Source organism: Mytilus trossulus, chromosome 2 (assembly GCF_036588685.1).
Source record: "Mytilus trossulus isolate FHL-02 chromosome 2, PNRI_Mtr1.1.1.hap1, whole genome shotgun sequence".
Classification (NCBI taxonomy): Eukaryota; Metazoa; Mollusca; class Bivalvia; order Mytilida; family Mytilidae; genus Mytilus; species Mytilus trossulus.
In genome coordinates this window covers 39,564,095-39,581,659 of record NC_086374.1, presented here as the reverse complement: position 1 = coordinate 39,581,659, position 17,565 = coordinate 39,564,095, and the positions used below count along the sequence as shown (strand labels likewise).

General features: G+C 33.7%; 1 protein-coding gene across 4 annotated transcripts in view; it reads right to left on the bottom strand.

Annotated features, from left to right (window-relative positions):
• Positions 1-17,565, bottom strand: part of LOC134707192 (suppressor of Mek1-like) — a 47,862-nt gene that overhangs the window by 29,102 nt on the left and 1,195 nt on the right. For all 4 annotated transcript variants that reach the window (XM_063566763.1, XM_063566765.1, XM_063566766.1 and 1 more), the window contains exons 2-9: positions 15,633-15,766; positions 8,287-8,308; positions 7,634-7,762; positions 6,769-6,879; positions 6,271-6,381; positions 5,763-5,867; positions 4,366-4,428; positions 1,430-1,540 (exon numbers count right to left, since the gene is read on the bottom strand). In XM_063566763.1, coding sequence (XP_063422833.1) covers positions 1,430-1,540; positions 4,366-4,428; positions 5,763-5,867; positions 6,271-6,381; positions 6,769-6,879; positions 7,634-7,762; positions 8,287-8,308; positions 15,633-15,766 — 786 coding nt within the window. The remainder of the gene's footprint in view (positions 1-1,429; positions 1,541-4,365; positions 4,429-5,762; positions 5,868-6,270; positions 6,382-6,768; positions 6,880-7,633; positions 7,763-8,286; positions 8,309-15,632; positions 15,767-17,565) is intronic.

Here is a 17,565-nt window from a genome sequence, read left to right as displayed (position 1 = left end):
TTACTTTTATGAATTGTTGTTTGGATGGAGAGTTGTCTCATTGGCACTCCCACATATTCTTATATATAAGCCATTGGATAGCTCAGAACAATACGCATTTTATTGATATACTAACAATTAAACCACGTAATGTACGGAATCCCTCATCCTAATTCTGTATTCTTTAATATAGTTCAATGTTTTTAAACAAATCACAACCACTGACTTGCTCACAATACTGCACCTTTTCAACATATCAACAATCTAAGAAACAAACTAAGGACAACGAATATCTCAGAACAACACTTTATGTATTGATATATCAACGATTTAAACACATAACAGCCACTGAATCACTACTCTGAACAATTCTTTATCATTCAATATATCAACGATCTAAACAGATTAAAACCACTAGATTGGTCAGATCAAAACTTCATCCTTAATATCTCAAAACAATACTTAACATAACAGCCACTGAACCACTCATGATATCTATGAACAGGTTCACAACCCTACTTTATCCTCTAGTATATCCACGATCTAACGTATAACTGCCAAAGATTAGTTCAAAACAATACTTAATCCTACAATGTTTCAATGATCTAAGCAAGTTAATCACTGGTTCGCTCGGAATAACAGTAACATTTGTCTATCAAAATATGCATATCATTCAAAAGTAATGTTTTACGCTGTTTATTTGATTTAGTAGAATATCAACCTTACAGGTTACAGCCATTGTTTAATGTTAAACCATCAATAAATTTTAATCCGTATTCATCTTTTTTTTTCTTTGATAATTAATTTCTTTATGTTTTACAAATCATACAACTTCATTGAATGCAATATTTACGATGAAGAGTTCAACTACTCATTTCACACATAAAGGCCACATCATCTTCAAGCGTTTCTATAATAATTTCAAATATTTACTGTCAAAGAACATAAATTAATTTTATTCGAGCATACTCAACTGTATGAAATACGTGATACTGGGACCTTAAAAATGTTTAGTTTTTCTGTTTGTTTTATAGAAGAACAAATCCTACATGAGAAACGTATGGCAATAGGAATCAGTGAATCTTATGCAGGGCATCATACCAAAATGGATACAAACATATCTGCAGACTAACCTTGCTATCTTTAAGGTAGACATTTTTTTTCTAAAATGATTTTTAGCATACCTTACCTAAATTCTCTGTTTAATAAATTGCAGATAAAAGAAAAATCTTTGAAAGCGCTGCGATCGTACAGTTGTTTTCATTTTTAAATTCAATTAACTGTTGTTTATGCTGTTGGAACATAATTCGTTTCGTTAGGTATCATTGTAAATTAATGCCTTAATGTCAATGCAGTAGAATAAGTACTTAATTCTTTGTATATAAACTAATAAATCATACATTTAATATGATAAATCCTCTCTCAAAATAGAGGTATATGTTTAGCTTACCTGGAGTAGTATGCTTTGGTTTTTTGACTCTGTGCCTGTGTTTCTTTCCATTACCTTTGGGTTTTATTTTTGCTGGGGGTACTGTTTGAGTATCTGTGTTTGTCGCATTATCTAAGTATGAATAATAAAATACATTTTACAGATTTGAATTGTCTTTGTTTAGGTACTGACAGTTTCGTCTTTCGAATTTCTGCACACAAGACACCTGTTTTGAAGAACCTCTTTCATCAGATACGCTAGAAAACAGGAGTTTGGACACAAAAAGATTTAAAACTTTGAGACCAATCGAAACAAAACCTTAAACAGATCAAGTTCACAAGTGGAATGTGTGCTAACTAATTTTGGATCAGTTCAGGAAAATTTCTCTTTTTATTTGTCAACTATCGTAACAAATTACAGACAATAAATCAATAAAAACAATTCTTTAATTTTCAATACATAAACGACGATACACATTTCAGAAAATGGATTCACATTGTTAAAATGGAAAAAGAGAGACTTACGAAATAATGATTTTTATGACTTAAAACAACTTTTAATAGAAAGTGGACACAGTCAGTTGCTGTAAAAATGTAAATGTATGCATTATTGAACTATTTAAAACGAATCTTATTGGAAATAAAAGCTCTTAAGAGCTTGTGTCGCTTGTCTATATTCCTTTTCAACAAATAGACTAAAATGACACTCTCCAATTTTGTAGACGAGAAGAGAACTTTTGACAAGGATTTCATTTTTTTATCTTGTAATGCTAATCATTAAGTCAGTTTAGTTTATATCGTTCTTCTTTAGTTTTTGCTTGAAAAACAAAAGAGTAAATAGAAGGCTCATTCAAGGTAAATCACTCCTATAATGAGACAGACTACTAACTATATGTGATGCTTGTTCAAATTTCTATCTATCTATTATGATTTTAAGGATAAATGGCAAATACGCAAATAATTGTTAAACATTGTCAACAAAGAGAAATAACTCTGACAATAAGTCGACTGACGATTACAACCATGCAGATTTATTTGTGGAACTTGTCTTGCTGATCATTTTTGCTTCAATGTTTCACTCTATCTATTATAGTTTGCAAGAACATAAGCAAAACTGAAAAAGAAAAATGGTAAACTTTGTCAATTGGAGACAATAACTTCCAGAAAATGTCATCTGAAAGTTTTTGGCGCATTGACTAATTGGAAGATTTCAACTTTCTGAACATTTCTCAACATGTCAAATTTTCTATATTTATTAAAGTTTTCGAAACAATAGACATAACTTGCATTTTATCCCTATGTTATATTTTTAGCTTTGTCGGTCATCTAAGTTTGCAGCAGGGTGATCGGGCAAATTTTATAAACTAGATACTTCTATGATGATTGTGGCAAAGTTTGGTTACATATCGTCTTAAGTTTCAGAGAGGATTTTTGTAACAGTTACGAAACGACGACAACGAACTACGGACGTAATGAGAAAAGCTCATTTGGCACTTCGTACTGATAAAATCGCTATCCTACCAAATTCAAGGACTTACAAATATGATAAAATATTAACGGTCCTCAACTTTGTGTTTAAATCAATATAAAAACAAGAAACAAGAACGATTTTATGTTAATTGATAGACGGTCGTGTGTCACGTATCATGTGCCATACGCTATTATTAACATCTAGGCAGAGATCCTCCTGAAGTGCGGAGCAATTGAAGTTATGGCACAATTTCGCTGAGGTGTAATATCAGTTTGCATTGAAAGTGGACGATTTACAAAAATGTAGAACGTTTCTACAACTTGTGTGCGATGACGGATCAGTCTAAGTTTGAAGACATATCCTACTATACTGTAAAGCTAATAACAATTTTATAAACTTTGCTTTTTGGATCAAAGAAAATTGACAGAAATTCTATTGATGATATCATTTGTTAGTTTGAGTTCCAAGTGGTGAAGTTGAAATAATACTTTCACAGACAAAATCCTGAGTTGGTTGACAGTTATGGAATATTTGTTGGCATTTTAACCTTTTTTGGATTCGAGCGTCACTGATGAGTCTTTTGAAGACGAAACGCGCGTCTTCCGTATATAAAAAATTGAGTCCTCTTATCTTTGATGAGTTTATTTACTACCACTGGGTCGATGCTACTGCTGGTGGAGATCTATTTTCCCGAGGGTTTCACCAGCCCAGTAATCAGCACGTTTATGCTGACATGAATCATTGATATGGTTATATCTATGAATAACTGTTTACAAAATTTTTAATTTTTGAAATACTAAGGCTGTTCTACCTCAGGCATAGATAACCTTAGCTGTATTTGGAAAAAACTTTTAGAAATTTGGTCCTCAATGCTCTTCAACTTCGTATTCTATTTGGAATTTTTAACCTTTTTTGGATTCGAGTGTCACTGATGAGTCTTTTGTAGACGAAACGTGCGTCTGGCTTATATACAAAATTGAGTCCTGGTATCTATGATGAGTTTATTTTCACAGATGACCAGTGACATGATCCAATTGTCGTGACCAAGGTTCAATGCTCTTTTTCACTAGTGTGTCTTGACTAATAGTCTTAACACCGGGTTTGTACTTGAATGAGCAACATGACGGGTGCCACGTGTGTAGCAGGATCTTATCACCATTCCGGAGCACGCACCGGAGATAATGCCGGTCTTCGATTGGGTTCTCGTGTTGCCCAGTCTTTACTTTTTATGTTTTTTTCGTCTACTGTTGTTTGTCTATTAGAGTTTGTCAATTAATACGGTATGCAGTTTCTACAAACTCTTTTGGTGTTTTAAAAAATATAGCTTTATTTCAATGCAAAAGAATACGCACTTAATTCATATATGGATGGCACTTAATTATAAAATTCAAAAGATGAGAAATCATCTCTCATAAATATGATGGGTTATGTTAACTTACCTGTCTAAGCTAGTTTTGTTATTGTATCTATTGTATTATGTGTCTTACCATTATTTTCAGGTTTAATTTTTTTCGTGGATTCTTCTGGAGATGCACTGCTTTTTACTTTATCTAGGTGTGGATAATATAAAAATATTTAAGAAATAAAAATCGTCTTTGCTCACATGATGAAAGCTACGTAATTTAAATTTCTAAGCAAAAAACCTTTTTCTTGAAAAACTTTCATTAGGAACACTAGAGAACGAATTTTGGACACAAGATGATTTATAATTTTGGAGACCAAGAAAAATCTATGCGACCTAAACAAAAATATTCAACATCGTCACAGGTCATCTTCACAAGATGTTAAAGTAACAAAGTAATGAACTAAGAATATACAAACAACATGTAAAATTTGAACAATTCAAGTACTGAAAGAAATGGTAACCTGGTAGATTTAATGTTGTTGTACATATAGTCCTTCAGCAGAGAAGAAAAAAACAGAAACAAGGCATGATTCAGATTTCCATGAGCCTGACGTGTACTTCATATTACTCTTTAAAGAGAATAAATTGGAATAAATTGGAAAGAAATACTTTGAGATTAAATATACTTTCAAATGCAAGACGGTAGGTGGCATTACATACAACATAAAAAAAAAAACTTACGACTAAATTACTAAGTCATACTGAACTACCAGACTCTTATAATTTTATTTCCTTAAATAGATCACTCACTTGTGCATTTTTGTTTAATCTAAATGTTTCTGTATGGTGAAGTGTTGACTATGACTTTTAATATATTCCTGATTGGTAGTTTGGTTGTTTTTTTCTATCATCGAAACATTTCAACCGTCACTGATGTTTATTATGTAGACGAAACGCTCGTTTGGCGTAAAAGAATGTAAGCCTGGTGCCATTTGTACGAAGCTGTCTTAGGACTAAGACATGTATTATGATGGTCTTACAACATATCTAAGTCCTAAGTGGGTTTCACAAAGTTGTCCTAAATTATAACGTCTCTTTAAGTTGGTCATAAATTTAGAACTACACGAGAGGTGTCTTATGATGGTCTTAGGATAGTCATAAGTTTATTTATATAAATTACGCTCCTGGTATCTTTGATGAGGTTTTCTTGTCATTATTGGTTAAACGTTGTGGGATTGAGTGTTCCAGATGAATGTTAACTCGTAAAAGCACTGTGGATCTCCTTCATTTATAAGTGTGTTGTTTTATTTTTTTAAATGGAATTACTAGTAACATTTTATGCAGTTATTTCTTTATATTTTGTTTTGTTCTTCTTGAAAGGTAAAGAACCAATGCCTCATTGTCAATACAATATAAAAAGTAATGAAATTCATAACATAAATATGCAAGTAAATAATAAATATTCAGTATAAGGAATCATCTCTCAGATTTAATAGAGGCTATGTCTACCGATTATGGTGAGGCTTATGTTAAGATTACCTGACTCCGTTGGTTTCTTATCTATTGTTTTGTGTTTCTTTTTATCATCTTTTGGTTTTATGTTTTCCTTGGGTTTTTCTGGAGATGCTTCGTTTGTCGGATTATCTAAGTGCGAACAATAAAATATATGTTAAAGGCAAAAATCTTCCTTGCTAACTGGGCCTGCTGAAAATATACCATTGGCCAAACATTTTAGGATTGAGCGTTCCAGATGAAGGATTATTCATAAAAACAACTCAGGCGTACTTTTTTATGACGTGTTTTTCAACATTTTTTAAAATCAAATTTACAAGTATCATTTTTAAGCAGTTTTGGCACCCTTTTATTTGGTCTCTCTGAAAAACTGCAATGCCTTTATATTAATCCAAAATAATAATTACTAAATTCTGTTCATATATTTTGCCAGTAAATAATTATTTTTCAATATTCGAAATCATTTCTCAGATTTTTGAGCGATGATGATCAGCGATTATATTTAGAGGCCTTTTTTTTTTTTTTTTTAGCTTACCTGACTTCTTCATTGTTGGTTTCTTATTAATTGTCGTGTGCTTCTTTTTATCATCTTTTTGTTTTATGTTTTCCTTGGGTTTTTCTGGAGATGCTTCGTTTGTCGGATTATCTAAGTGGGAACAATAAAAATATATGTTCAAGATAAAAAAAAAATTCCTTGCTAACCTGTTGAGAAATACAACATTGGCTTAAAATTTTGGAAATCTAGATTAAAGTTATTTCATAAAAGCACCTTGGACGTAGTTCATTCATACAGTATTTTTAAATATCTTTTAAATCAATTACAAGTTACATGTTATGTAGTTTTTGCAAACCCTTTTATTTGGTCTCAGAGAAATTGAATGCCTAGATATCCTTACAATAGAATAAGTACTAAATTCAGTGTAGATATTTGCCAGTAAATAATAAATAATCAATATAAGAAAAAATCTCCTATATATATATTCATTACTGGTTATGTTTAGCGATAATATATAGGGGCATTTGTTAAGCTTACCTGACTTCTTAAGTTTTGGTCTCTTATGAATTGTTTTGTGTTTCTCTTCATTACTTTTTGCTTTTACGTCTTCCTTGGTTTCTTCTTGGGATGTTTTGCTTGTCGGATTATCTAAAGGCGGACAATAAAAATATATGTTTACAGTAAAAATATACATTGCTAACATGCTGAGAAATAAATGTTCTACTTCTTCGATCTAGGGTAACTCCCTTCAAATATTCTGAAGAATAGAAGTTTGGAAACTAAGATTTGAAATCCTTCAGATGAAGTGAAACCAAAACCGCAAAACGGCCGAACAGAAACGTTCAAAATCGTCACACTGAGGTCAATTTCATGGGGAAGGTGTTGCAGTTTCATTTTTTTTGAAAAATTTACATAATTATGTGCTGAATGGTTACAAGCAGGTTGTATCATTTTAATAAAATGAAGAAAAAAGTCACGATTGAGATTTCCATGCCCCTGAGGCGAGGTGCCTGTGAATTCTGTTTAGTATTTGTAGATTAAGTTGCATAAAACTAGTATCATTCAGTAAACACGATATTGTTACAACTTTGTATACATCACCATGTAAATGACGATGTAAACAATATATAAGAGTTCTTACAATGGTAACGACGTTGAAACGATATCGTGTTTACAGTTTAAATATCGCGATGCCGACAATATTGTTAACACAGTGTGCACTGGACATGGATGAAAAACCGTATACCGTCAAAAAAATGAAGATCAAAAACATAACAAGTGAGTTATTCCGTATTTCTGTTATTCTCTAAAACATATTTTGGGAGTCACATTTTAGTTGCGGGTTTTATGGTGCTGATTTAAATATTTTCAAAATTGATTTTTGCACTTATTAATATATCACCTGGTTCAGCTGCTCTCGGATTAATCCTGTGGTGGTGATACTGACTTGAAATCTTTATATGTTTATTAAAAGTATCTTTATGCAGACATGGTTCCTCTTCTTTAGTAGACGTCGTTTCAACATGCTTATCTGAATTAAATACAAAAGTTCAAAAGTGACATGTTAACCTGATGAGAAAATCGACCGATTTATAATTGCTTATTGATGTAAACCCTTTTATAGAAGGCTGAACCTCGTTGACCGTCACCCATTGGTAAAAGTTGCAATGGAGGTCATGAGAAGACGTATTTGTTTCCACTGAGACGAGTAAAGTCGTGTTAGATCAATTAAAAGCATGTTGTACGATATGCTTGACATTTCTTAGACTTGTTTGCAACAGACACCAATTACAATACACAAAATGTTTGTGATAAGAGGTTCAATGAGGGGTTCTATAGAAAAGCCGACGGTCAATTGAGTCATTTTAAATCAAGTTACGACAATTAGAACAACATTATGGATAGTTTGTCGTATTGAAAAGTAGAACTCAATTGCATCTAACCCATACAGAATCAATCAAACTTTAAAAAGTTAAATAAACCAAAAACAAGTCAAGCTTCTGGTTTTCAATGGGTTCTTCATTAAAACTGAATATCAATTTAATAAAAAATTACCTTTCTGATCTTTGAGTTGCATCTAAAAAAGACAGAAAAAGCTTACAAGTATGATCAAGTAGGAATTAAAACTGTATATGAAAATATCCTTTACATATAGGTTCAGTTCAAATTTAAAGACATTATAAAATGTCTTCTGTCACTAAATCCTCGGTCACACCATACCAGATAGCACGCACGGTCGGCTAACGGATGAAAATAAAAGTTGTCCGTTGACAAAATTGCTATCCCTTGGGAGTCCGTTGATGTACTGACCAAATAAAACGGACGCTTAACGAATGCATAACAGACACACACCAGATATTCAACGTACGAGAAACGGAAACGTACCGGACAGAACGGATGTCGAAAGTACATCCAACGGACACATAACGCTGCCCTTTGGCGGCATTTTGAAAAACAAAGCAAAACCAGTTACACAGAATCGCATAAATATTCAAAATGGTTCCGTGTAACTGGTTTTGCTTTGTTCTTCAAAATGCCGCCAAAGGGCAGTGTCTTTCTTGAATAATAGCTGTTTAATTGTGAAGACGTGTCCTTACTCTAAGATCGATTATGAATAATAAGAATTCATGAACCTTAAGAAATCTAATTGGTATTTCTGACCCGAAATTTCAATTGACTTTATCCGTTTCAGATCTGTTCATCATCCGTTTTATCCGTTATACGTCCTCGAGAATTCCGTTTCACATTCGTTCAACATCCGTGTTATCCATTAGACGATCGTTAGAATTCTGTTGTTGAATTTATCTGCCAGACCTCCAACGGATGTATAAAGCCTCCGTCACACCTTACCGGATAGCTCGAACGGACGCCTCACGGGTAACTTTTTTTTTAATTCGTTCATGCCCGTTAGACGTCCGTTCTTATCCGTTAGATGTTCGTCCATATCCGTTGCATGTCCGTTAATCGTACGTTTTATACGTCGACGTCTGTTCTGTCAGGTGGAACATTTTGAACATGTTAAAAACTTTGAACGGACGTTCAACGGATAAAATGTCCGTTGAACGTCCGTTAGGCGTCCGTTTTGTACGGTACTCGTCCGTTTCATTTCCAATTTGTATCCGTTACGTGTCCGTTAAGCCTCGGTCACACCTTACCGAATAGCTCGAACGGACGCCTAACGGATAAAAAAAAAGTTATCCGTTGACAAAATTTTTATCCGTTGGGAGTCCGTTGGTGTTCTAACGGACATGTAACGAATGCCTAACGGACATTGAACGTACGTGAAACGGATACGTACCGGACAGAACGGACGTCGAACGTACATCCAACGGACGAGTACCGGATAAAACGGACACCTAACGGAAGCGTAACGGATAAAACGGATGAACAAAATAATCTGATAATTAAAGGCAATAAACCATGCGAAATTTCAATTGGCATTTGTCCGTTTTACATCCGGTAGGCATCCGTTTTATCCGTTATCCTTCCGTTAATGTCCGTTTCACATCCGTTTTATCCGTTAGGCTTCCGGTAGGCGTCCGGATCTCCAACGGATGCATAACGGACACATAACGGATACAAAACGGACGAGAACCGTACAAAACGGACGCCTTACGGACGCCTAACGGACGTTCAACGGACATTTTATCCGTTGGACGTCCGTTCAAAGATTTGAACATGCTCAAAGTTTTCCACCAGACAGAACGGACGTCAACGGATAAAACGGACGCTTAACGGACATGCAACGGATATGGACGGACGCTTAACGGACATGCAACGGACGTCTAACGGACATGAACGGATTGCAAAAAAGTTATCCGTTAGGCGTCCGTTCGAGCTATCCGGTAAGGTGTGACCGAGGCTTTATACATCCGTTGGATGTCTGGAAGATAAATTCACCAACGGACTTCTACCGGACGTTTAACGGATAAAACGGATGAGAAACGGACATCTACCAGACGTATAACGGATAAAACGGATGATGTACGGATCTGAAACGGATAAATGCCAATTGAAAATTTCGCGTCAGAAATGCCAAGTATTGGTATGTCAGATTTCGTAAGGTTCATGAATTCTTATTATTCATAATCGATCTTAGAGTATAGGCACGTCTTCACAATCAATCAGATCTTATTTAGGCCAGACATTGCTCTTTTGCGGAAATTTGAAGAACAAACCAAAACCAGTTTCACAGAAACATTTTGAATATTTATGCGATTTACATGTATTATTATTGTCGCCTTTGATTTTTCCGTATATCTTGTTCATCCGTCTTATCCGTTACGCTTCCGTTAGGTGTATGTTTTATGCGGAACTCGTCCGTTGGATGTACGTTCGACATCCGTTCTGTCCGGTACGTGTCCATTTCTCGTACGTTGCATATCCGGTGTGTGTCCGTTATGCATCCGTTATACGTCCGTTTTATTCGGTCAGTCCATCAACGGACTCCCAACGGATAACAATTTTGTCAACGGACAACTTTAATGTTCATCCGTTAGGCGTCCGTTAGTGCTATCCGGTAAGGTGTGACCGAGGCTTAAGACATCCGTTCGAGCTATCCGTTAAGGTGTGACCGAGTAAGGCATCCGTTCGAGCTATCCGTTAAGGTGTAACTGAGGCTTAAATTAGGTTGTTCATATACCAATAGAAAAACCCTGAAACGGGGGTTGAAGGAAAATTGGGACGGGGTTGATTTAATTTGAAAAACAAGATATTAATAGCAGATAAATATTACAAAAAGGGCTTCCAACGTTTTTTTTATTTGAGTTCGTGACTTTCTTTACGAGCTGATCCATCAAGCGTTTGAAAATAACGATGACATGTTATATTTTTATTGGTCTAATTTCTATATTTTTGTTAACCCAACGTCTTGTTTCCTGAACTACTCCCACCTTTATCTTGTTACCATTTAATCAAGTGTCAGAATGCAAAACTCTTATATGCCATAATAATATAAAAGATTCAAAGTATTGAACTTAGTACCAGTTTTTGGCAGGCTCTGATAGGGACAGTATTTAGCTTCCTGCGTTGTGTTTTGAGTACTGTTGTTTGTTTTTAATCCCGTTAACCATATACATGGTATTGTCTTTCTTCGTCCAATAATTGGTATTATTTTCTTAGAAGCTGCTTACTTTTTAATTTGTGGATTTAAAAAAAACAAAAGACCAACCGGGCGATTGGCAGATAGTTAGCTAATTATGACTGTGTATATCTTGTTCTAACACATTCAAAGCAGCATTAATTGACAATGGTGATTTCATCGAGTGTTTAATTTTATTGTGCGTTGAATATCTATATATTATCAGACATAAATCAAATCACTAATCGATTATGATTGCGTACAATAAATCGGAAAAGAAAGGAAGAAGACAAAACAAAAACAAAAAACCCACACGGAATCTTCCTCCGCACACACTTTTCCCCTGTACGCAATCATAATGGTAAATTACATACTAGTACATATGAATCATTCATTCGTATCGTGCTATTAGAGGTAACCGGTGATATCACGAATCACGTACGAATCACGAACGTATCACCTAATTTGCCGTATGACACGAAGCGGGATCATTAATTTCAAGTTAGGATGTCTCATGCATGTGTTCATGAATATCTCGCTACTGTCTGTTTTATTTAATTGATTCAATTGATTTTTTGACAGTCCCTTGCAAGAAATTTGCAACAAATAATAAATAAAAATCATTTGTCCCTGACCAACCATTTAACATGAAGAGGGGTCATATTTCTTTCGGAAATAATAGTCATGTATTTTAAAACAAGTTGAAAAATTACCAATTCTAGCGGGACGTCTATAAATATACTTGTGTATGGGAAGTGACCCCTCCTTGGGTGTATACAGGCAAAGCTTAAGAAAGAATTGACTGATTTTTTTAATTTTACCGGATCATTGTTTAGAATGATCTAAATAAAAAACAACAAAAAGGGGGAGGGGAGATTCCTTATACTCTTTGTAATTAAGGAAAAATTCCGAATACTTTACAGAAAACGTCATATATACTATGTTTTCTTTTGCAGAATAAACGATGACTAACCCAATAAAATATACTGATATAGTTTTATAACTCCAGCGTATTAAATTCCAGGTTTGTTTACGGCGTACTTTTCTTTTAACCGCACCTAATATGAAATGAAAACAGCAATACCACATACTCAATGGGGACAAGGGGACGAATCTTTGAATTGAGGATCGGAGCTTGCAGATTTTGGAAATAAATTTTATGGCTAGAAAAAAAATAGCAATGAGTATGCTGGCTTCCTGCTAAAAAACTTGGCCTTCAAATTCTATTATACAATAAAATAATACATGTGTAATAAATAATCTTGCGTATAGCAGTTGATTTTTTTTGTTAAATAAATAATCTGACTGCCCAAAGCTGCCGTGCCGTCGCCTTCAGAATCAAATAGTTGACTCTGTATAACCTGCTCAAAGATAGATGATCGATACCCGCTATATCTGCGATATAAAATAATATATAGGAAAAAAAACGGGGTGGGGGGAGGGATTTCGGGTTTGGGGATGTCAAATGATATTTTTTTTAATTTTTGTTGCAAATTTGTTGTTAGGGGCAGTTCCTTAATGTCCCTTGCAAGAAATGTGCAAAAAGTAATTAAAAAAAAATCATTTGTCCCGGATTGACCATTTAACATGAAGAGGGGGCGGGGGCATGTATTTTTTCAGAAATAATAAAGTTGATTCTGAATTTTGAGAAAACAATTAATCTGGCCAGATAAGGAAGAAAAATCTTATCCTGGATAATTACCACAAAAAATAATGTTAAATTTGAAAAAAAAAACTTGTCGCGCAGGATAAAAAAAACTTTAAAAAAAGTTGAACGGTCGGTCTCTCCTCGTTTAAATGTTTATTTTTGAATTTAAGGTGGTACCCAACACTTTAACTAAAATCAATTTAGCTCGTTTAATTTTGATAAAATTTTGACAAAGTATTTACTTTGATCCTTTGACAAAAATATAAAAATTTCAAAAAATTTGAACCAACCGTTTAATCAGAAAAAATACACTGGTTATATAGCAGTTTGACTAACACTTATTTTGATCATTGAGAAGCTTAATATTACCGTAACAACACAACGTAATTAAAACGTTTAGCTGATTTTACAGAGTTATCTCCCTGTAGTGTTAGGTACCACCTTAATGTATATTCAATATCTTTGTTTTTTCTATCAAACACGTGCACCGTGGTAATTAAAAGATTGTCCCCATGATTAAATCATGCTATCATTTCACGTGACTTTGAAACCACAGGTATGTATGGGTTTATTCCTTGAATGCCAACATCCTTTGATCTACCAATAATTTACCTGTAAAATAATGTTGGCGTTCGAGGAATAGGTGCAAGAATTTGTCACAACAAAAGTGCATGCTTATCAAAACAATCATACTAATTAAACAGATAGGTAAAATCTAATTCATGTTGGTCACGTTGTTGAATTTTTTTCCCCCTGATCTGTGCTTGAACGAATATGGATTCTCTTAAAATGAAACTTTGAAAAGTGTTGCATCAAAGAGTCAAAATGTGCATATTCATTATTGTCAGAAATTCCAGTTAACACAAATTATACAGCAGCCTCTTTGGACTGGATATTTTTCTTGCTAATATTTTCCACACCCTTGTTTGCAAGTGTTCATGAAATGATATTGGTAAGGGGTTTATCAACTGGCCTTCACAATGCATCGGTGTTCTTATAAATAAGAAGATGTGGTATGATTGACATTGAGACAACTCTCCACAAGAGACCAAATAACACAGAAATTAATAACCATAGTTCACCGTACAGTCTTCAACAATGAGCAAAGCTCACACCAAATAGTCGAACTAACTATAAAAATCAGTTGACGTCTTATCTCATCAGATGGATGCAAATAGAAATACTACACAAAATGGACGTGGTCAGGTACTTGTATATCCCAACAACAAAAATACACTTAAGTACAGCCCCTGAGAAAACTTGCAGTTACTGATAGCTAGTCCAAAGCCACTTACAACTAATAAAAATCAATGCTCTTTAGACTAAATTCTTGTGACCCTATTTTATGGATTTTCTCCAAACTTTGTAAACTTTGTAGAGTGACAGCTTTCCCCCATTTTTTCCCCAATAAATAATAGTAGTAAAAATGTTTCATTTTCTTTCTTTCTTTAAATTCGTAATAATTTAAACCCTTAAAATTGCTATTTTTTCTTAAAATGTAGCAATTTCATCAAGTTCACTAATTATTTTTACAGTTAAATACTTATAAAAACACCTATTGTTATTATATATACATCCATTGAAATATTTTTGTTGGCATTCAAGGAATAGGTAACATATAAAATGTTGGCATTCGAGGAAGACACCATTCATTTATACGTACTGTTTCGTTTTAATCCGTTTAAGGCACTTCCGGTATACAAGTTAACAATGCATAGTCTTATATCAATCCTTATACTTGAAAGCTCGTATTTTATCAATGTTTTCTAATAAAAGAAACTTTGTGAGGTGTCAAGGGGTATTTAAGTCGATTATTCGAATGTACTGAGCTTTACCAAATATGAAAATCACTGCTCCCAATACGTTCGTTCGTCATTATTCGTCGGTTCGTGATCTCACCGGTTACCTCTATTACTACTTTGAATGCAACTTGTTTTATTTCTCTAGAAAAGTACATCGTTAAGTCTGCATGAATCAAACAGTTTCTTTGCGTGATTGAACCACGTGTTACGATATCTGGTAGTCATATTTGGAAATATATATCTGATATAAAAAAGAAACGGTAACAAATTTAAATAAATACATTGAAAGCGATACTGCTTAAGGCAGGAAAGCGCATCAAATGCGTGAAATTCATAACGTGTTATAACACTAGTTCGATACATCTACTGGTGGACTTTTAGTTCCCGGTGATATCATCAGCTCAGTAGTAAGTTCTTTGATACAAACCTTCCTAAAATTGTTCGTTTATAATAGATATATATGTAGAAACTAAGATTTCAACTCCCTCAGGTGATGTTGACTTTGCTATTTTAAAGTCCCTTTTATCAGATGCATGCAGCGGTTTCGATTCTGTTAGATCCTTGGCTTTCGAATGTTCGACTTTCATCGTTCCTGATGAACGTCAATCCAGAGAATCGCTTAGGTTGCGACAAATTTCTTACGTGTTTATTATCAATTTTTACACTCACTTAAGTTTAAATAAACGTACCGTTATATAATTTGAACGTTAATGTTTTTACTTTTAGCGACTATAAGTAGGGTGCTTGCATATCTGTTATAATAACATATTAAACATTAGAATGAACTTGTTCAAAAAATATATTGCACATTAGAATGAACATGTTCAAAGAATATATTAAACATAAGAATGAACATAATATATTTACTTACCAAATTGAGTGGGTTTCCAGATTTTGCATTTTGAGTGTTTAAAAAATTTCCGGAATGGTAACTTGTTGCTTCTGAGCTAACCGTTGTTGTTGACTGGAAAATTGCTAACACCAATACTAGTCCACTACAAATGGCTGAAATTATACAAAGTTGGACATTTTATATAAAATATTGGTAGAATACTGAAGACAATATAAGATAACTACTTATGACAAGCAATTTAGAAAAGTACAGAGGAGAACAAAAATCATTATCACAACCAGAATCTATGACACAAGGACGATAAAGTTATCATCTAGTTATTTCCAAGAGAAAGCGTCTGGAAAATTCTCTTCGCGTCTAGAAAGGATATAATAAACAAGAATGTGTCCATAGTACACGGATGCCCAACTCGCACTTTCATTTTTTAAGTTCAATGGATCGTGAAATTGGGAACAAAATTCAAATGTGGCATTAAAATTAGAAAGATCATATCATAGGGGACATGTGTACTAAGTTTCTAGTTGTTTGAATTTCAACTTCATCAAAAAACTACCTTGACCAAAAACTTGCACTTGAAGTGGGACAGACGGACGAAAAAACGAAAGCGATCAAGTGGTCTTGGGTGCCTGGCATGGTACAGGCGGTGTTGCCATCATATCAGAAACGCAAAATTTCCGGGGGCGAATTCCGCTGAGGAAAAAAAAATCCAAACGCAAATTTAAAGATCTAAAATGGTTGGGTTAATATGAGACGAATTATACTTATATTTTTACATATCTAAACGCCTAGATTTCAGTCAAAGATCTTTTTAACGAAGGCGTTGGATCGTTACTAGTACCGATAACTGTACACTTTTCAGGTTATCAAAAAGACAACTAGCGGCTAAAATACGGTTTCAGCATTATTCATCAAAACTAAACTCACATCAAGACAGACAGTTAGTTACCAAGTTAGCACATTAAACACGTGATGTTATTAAGTTTACTATCCTTGGAAACGAAACCTAGATTTTTGTTTTGCCTTTATATTTCTTGATGTCCATTTATACACTTTACGTGTATGGAGACTTTTCTAAGGATGTAATCTTAATTTTTTTCTCGTTGGGACATTTTATTCTAAATTGCTATTTCTTCAAATTCTTAACCGTACAAAATCCAATACCTCCTTTATTCGTTATATAATCATATAATTTATTCAAAGAATTTAGTTTTACCTAGACCCACATAATCTAACCAACCAAAAAAAAACACCATAAAATGTGATTAAATCTATACGAACTCTGTTGATGAAATATTACTGGACCAGTCGTAGTTTTTCTTGTTAATCGGTCGTAGTTCAATATAGTTTAAACCATATATTATGTACAAGTAATTATAGTTTTGGAAGAATTCTGCCAATCAAAGCAATTTTTAATTATTGAACAAATTGTTTTTTTTTATAATCAATTCTATCAGGTTTTGAAGCTGACGTTGGCTGTCAAGATTGAAAAATAGATCTTGACCGAAATAAGTATATTGTTGTTGTATTAATGGACCTGTCCAAGGTATTTGACTACCTGACGCACTATCTCCTTTGTTTACTGAAAACTTTTAAAATCTGATTCATCTGACATTTCAAGAAAATTATTTGTGAATGACAAATGACGTGAAATGTGTGAATGTTGGTTCAGCATTGAGTGACAAGTAAAATATTCTCCCAATGATCAATTCTACAGTACACTGAGCCTGTCCTTTTAAACATATTTTGAACCACATTTATCTCAAACGAACACATTTTCAATCCTGGTACATGTATCTATGATGAGTTTATTAAACTTAGTAACATAAAACAATAACATGTACAATGTAGTTAGAACAAGTGTGGAAAAATCTTTGAATAAAAATCTTAATTTAAATCTTGGTGGGAACAAAGTATAATGTGAAAAAAAAGATGAATCCTGTGCTGTAACTTA